Source organism: Monopterus albus, unplaced genomic scaffold (genome assembly GCF_001952655.1).
Source record: "Monopterus albus unplaced genomic scaffold, M_albus_1.0 scaffold52.1, whole genome shotgun sequence".
NCBI lineage: Eukaryota > Metazoa > Chordata > Actinopteri > Synbranchiformes > Synbranchidae > Monopterus > Monopterus albus.
Window position 1 is genome coordinate 1790710 of NW_018127932.1, and position 5092 is coordinate 1795801.

Sequence of the window (5092 nt, forward strand, 5' to 3'; positions counted from 1 at the left end):
ATGATTTAAAATCTGGCTGTTCAGACCAGGTCATAACTCCAGTTGTCTGCGCATGCACCTCTGCCACTAGCTTGCCACTATTACACATTACTAACTTTGTGTCTCCTTTCTCCCGTAGTGTGTCCTCTCTCTCTCTCCCTGTACCTTTCTGCAGGTTGCCCTGGCCCTGGAGCTCTATGTCTCTGACGAGCAGTCACCGGCCACATCGACCTGATCAGTGTTTGATTGTTGTGTCTTGTTGCTTTTCTTCTTTTGTCTCTCCTCTATCCACTCACCCCAACCGGTCGAGGCAGAAGGCCGCCCACCAAGAGCTGGGGTCTGTCGGAGGTTTCTTCCGTTAACGGGAGTTTTTCCTCCCCACTGTCGCCAAGTGCTTGCTCAAGGGGGATTTGTTGGGTTTTCCCTATGTAATAATATTGATAACAGTAAGGTCTAGACCTTACTTTGTAAAGTGTCCTGAGATGACTTTTGTTGTGATTTGGCGCTATACAAATAAAATTTGATTTGATTTGATTTGCAAGGTGCCTAGCCTGGTTTCTCTAATAATGCAAACTGTCATAAGAAATTCAAAATCTTTTATGTTCTCACATTGCACCTTATCTGTAATCTATAATGAATATAATATCTGAACTACAACACAGATGCTCCTGCCTACCTGCAAGTGCTGCTTTTCTGCATCACCTCTGCTCTGTGGTACCCCGACAACTTGCAGAAGCCATCGTTGCTGTAGACGATAGGCCAGTCCACTATCTGAGCGTTTCCCAGGACAAAGTTGGTGTCTGAAAGTAAATGGGAAAGAACAGGACAAATCACTTGAGCGGTTGCAATATTACAAAAAAAAAAAAGTCAAACAAAAAACGAATATACAAATAGTTAAAGTATGATTTGGAAAATGTTGCTGCCTATTGCATTTGACCTATAACAAAGTCAAGTATTTGGTGGAACTGCAACTGAAAAGCAAGTTATTCTTATTCTTCAGGACAAAGCAAAAGATAGAGGAAAAGAACATATAAAATGTTTAAATGTCTAACACATTTTACTGTAAAGTTCTGTTCTGATAAATATGGATTATGAATGTGATTAAACATGAAATCTATACATTTTTACCTTTGATTAGTAAATAAAATAGATTTTTCAAAGTATTCTAACTGTACTTTACTAGTACAATTAGACTGAGACATTAGACAAGTTATTTGCACATCTGCATGTTGTGATTCAACATCTCATTTTATATAAAAATGTGCAAAATTTTCAGTAAAAGGTAAAGAGCTGTTCTTTAACTAGAATAAAATCATCTCATAGACATTTTCTGAAGTTTAAATTACTCTGAAATTATTAATTCAATACAAAAGGTAAAATCATGCCTATTTTACCAAAACAAACATTAGCTCTAGATGCTAACACATAGGAAGGACGCCATGTCTGAATCAAATCCAAGTCCTTTGGCTGTTTTTAGCGCTCTCCATCTGAAAATGCCAGAGAGACCCCTTTTTTTGCTCATTGTCCTACTCACTCTGTGTAAAAGAACAAAAAGGACTACTTGTAGTTTGGAAAACGCATCTAATAACCTTTGCTAGGTGACAGGTGAGGCTAACGTTTTGACCGTACTTGGACAACACAGGGTAGAGAAGTAGGAATAACAGAAGAGCTGTAGGAAGCAGAGGGTCATGGAGGGGTAGTAGCCTATAGCTGAGCGACACCACATCTTGTCCCATTTTTTACTGGATTTATCAAGCAATGTGTAAAATCTTAGTTAATGCACCTCTAATGTTAATGTGCATTCCCTGTCATGACAAGTGAAAATGTCTGCTGAGAACAAGCTCTAATGGGTTTGAATGCAGAGAGAATGACTTCTGAATCTTATTCCTTATAAAGGGTCAAATTTTGCTACCGGGCATGAACAAAGAAATTCTAAGAATCAAAACATAAGCCCTACTCTTGAACAGCGTCACTGAACTGTAGCACACAGCCAGTTATTTAATGAGGAATGATTGAAAGTTAGATGAAAGGGATCTCTCATTGAACGCCCACAAGTCACTGTACTGTTTCTAACTGGCATCCTGCAGTTTTTAGTCTCAGCTCTTTTGTTTCTAGCTTGGGAGAGATTTACTGCTTGCTAATCCGTGGACCGCCCACAGACAAAAGAAAAACATATGCATGTGCGTTTGTTTATAAATGGTGGATTTGCTTTTTTATTATAGTGATTATACACTAGAGATCCAGGTATCACAGGGTTTATCTACAGAAAGCTCTGGTCTGGAGAGATGCAATTCTCATCTCTGAACAAGTTGTTCCTTTCTGTCATAACACATTTTCACATACATATCTGCAACAGGAGCAGACCGACAGTTAGGCTGCGTGTATACACAGACACACGCACTGTGCATTATCATAAATGACAGAAAGAAACCCCTAAACCTAATTTGAACCAAACCCAACTGAAAAAAGTGGAGCTCAAGCCGATTAACTGGTGTGTGTCTGGCAACTGTCCCCAGACATGGCTGTGGACACACACATCCACAATGCTGCTGGTTCTGCTGCACAGCTCTCTGTCTAGTGTCATAACTATCCAGTCTGTACTGTCACTTCCTATTGAATCTAATAATACAGACAAACCAAATGGAATACTGACACCCGTGTCCAAAAATACTGTAACACTCCCAACAGGGTTTTTCAAGTTTGAATTTTCAAATGTGATTAATTATCTTAAGGTCTTGATACCAAACTGAATGAACGGCTTTTGTTTCGGGTTCACAACCAGTTCTTTTGACAACTTAAATAAGAAAAAGAAGAGGAAGAATGGCCCTTACTTTAGCTAATGAACTCTTAATTTCCAGTTTAACTGTATTTGAGCTGAGAGTTTTAGAAGAAAGGCATAACAGTTAAAATGATTAAACTATTTTAATTCATTTTACCATAATACATAACTCTGTTGGAATGGTGATTTGACTGGTAATGTCTTTGCTGTAATGTCCACACTGGAAATTAAGCAGATGTGCTAAATGTTACATTAATGTTGCTTCAGTGTAGCTATTATCCACAAATTAAAAATGCAAAACAAAGGCATGTATTCAGTAGTCTTAATTAGGCACAGCATGAAACTCAACACTCATTCTCACCTTGTTGGATAATATTAGTCCTACTAAAAGACAGTATCAATAAAAGCTTAATAATTTAATTTCCAAACCAAATTGTGACTTAAAGGGGAATCGTGGTGAATAATATCAGACATTAGTCCGTTTTCACACTATAGATCATTCTCTGACAATTCTGCATCTGAGTTATACTTTACTATAGTAATCCCAAGTATCCTGTCAGGACATTTCTGGCCCAGATAATTTCCCAGTTAAGACTTCCAGTGGTCTTATGTAATAAGTAATAAATTGTTTTTTTTCCCCTGTCTCCCTCCTGCGGGTCCCAGTTGGGAACAGGAGCTTTGTCAGAAAATCCAATCAATCTGAAGATTATTACAATAACCAAATTGATCACGGGTTTTAAAACCAAATGCTTTAAGACTCCAGGGATTTTATTTATTTATTTATTTATTTTGCTACGTAGTTCAATGAGAAAACGAACTTTCAGTCACTAATCAGCCTCCTTCATTCCACAGTTTCGTTAATTAGTTAATTGGCTTGATGAGGCTGGCTGTCGACAATAACTGCGCCTAGTGTGGTTTTTTTCAGTCAGTGTAGCATTCTCATCCTTACCGTTCGACCGTCTCACAATATTCTCCAGAAAAGTATTCTGAGGGGCCACAAGACCCCTCCGGACCCCCGCCATCCTGCCTCTTCACTTAGTCGTCTGTAGGTGAATACTCCTCAGGCTGCTGTTTGTCTTCATAGTCTCTCCAGCTCTAAGGCGCTGTGTGGTTTTCTTATGTCTGGTCTGCTCATTATCTGCGTCCTCAGCCCGGTGCGGTGCGTTGGCTCCTCTTTACGCACCTCATCATCCAGGAGAGGAAAAACAACGCCAGGGCGCACCGCTCGGGGAGTGGGGGGCCGTGGCTTCGCTCTTCCAGGGTTCCCTCTACCAGGACCTGGAGCTCTATCTGCTGGACAAAATACGTATAGTCTGTAGTGAGTATTCACTTTGGCTTCTGCCCTCAACACACTCCATTGGTAAAACTACATTCACTCAGTACTGTTAACACTTTACTTGTAATTTCTATTTCTGCTACCATAGGCTCTCCACTGCAGTTCAGATTTGGTACCTTTTACTTCCATAGATTATCCTACAGATATAGCCTGGGTAGTTCAGATTGATTGATTTTCCATAAAAACACATTTATAAAATCCACTGAGAGCCACTGGTTAACTGACTAGAGTCTGACAGAATAACAAACAGCAGCCTGTTTGTGGACACCATCTCCTCCCAGCAGCCTGCAGCTTTTGATTATGAATCAGAAACTCTGCAGAAAGCACATTTAAATCACGCTGAGTTTGAAAAGTCATTCCTTTATGTAGATCTTTGTCCTGCATTAATCCTGTTCAATTATTTTGAACCCTGCAGTGCCCATACTTGGACAGAGCACAAATGTCACTTCTAGTGACAAAATTTTCATCAAAATTAAATAAAATAAAAATATTCTAGGTTAATAAAATGTCATGAAAGGTTTCCGTGGAGCCCAGGGGCTCTCTTTCCTCCCAGCTTCTTCATTGGGTTCACCTGTTGTCAGCCACAAGTGGAAATCAGGATATTGCTGGTTTACGCTTAACCAGTTGAAAGGTGGTAAAAGCTGAACTATACTGTTGTATTTCCACTTATAGCAGGAGTCGTGCTATACTGGATAAATCACACCACATAAATTCTTAAAAATGTTTTGATTACACTTTGAACTCTTTAATTTAATGAAAGATAATATAGTGAAACAGTTTTTGACAACTGATAAAAACACCATATCTGCTATGACTAAAGTATGAAATGTCTATATACTTTAGCATTAGAGGGCCAGGAGTTGAGGTGGTGCCAGTAAAACACAGGAAAGCCCCATGTTCATGGCTCCATTTAAGGTCTGATGATTGTTGAGTCTGCCTTTTATGGTGCACTCACTTAATAGCTTAACGTCCTTCAATTCATCCTTGAAAGGTATAAA

At 39.2% G+C, this 5092-nt stretch overlaps 1 protein-coding gene across 2 annotated transcripts in view; it reads right to left on the minus strand.

The window, feature by feature from the left end:
- Positions 1-4051, minus strand: part of kcnh1a (potassium voltage-gated channel, subfamily H (eag-related), member 1a) — a 33221-nt gene extending 29170 nt beyond the window's left edge. For both annotated transcript variants that reach the window (XM_020601790.1, XM_020601791.1), the window contains exons 1-2: positions 3708-4051; positions 656-779 (exon numbers count right to left, since the gene is read on the minus strand). In XM_020601790.1, the coding sequence (XP_020457446.1) occupies positions 656-779; positions 3708-3780 (197 nt within the window). In that variant the 5' untranslated portion in view covers positions 3781-4051. The remainder of the gene's footprint in view (positions 1-655; positions 780-3707) is intronic.
- Between the last annotated feature and the right edge of the window lie 1041 nt (positions 4052-5092).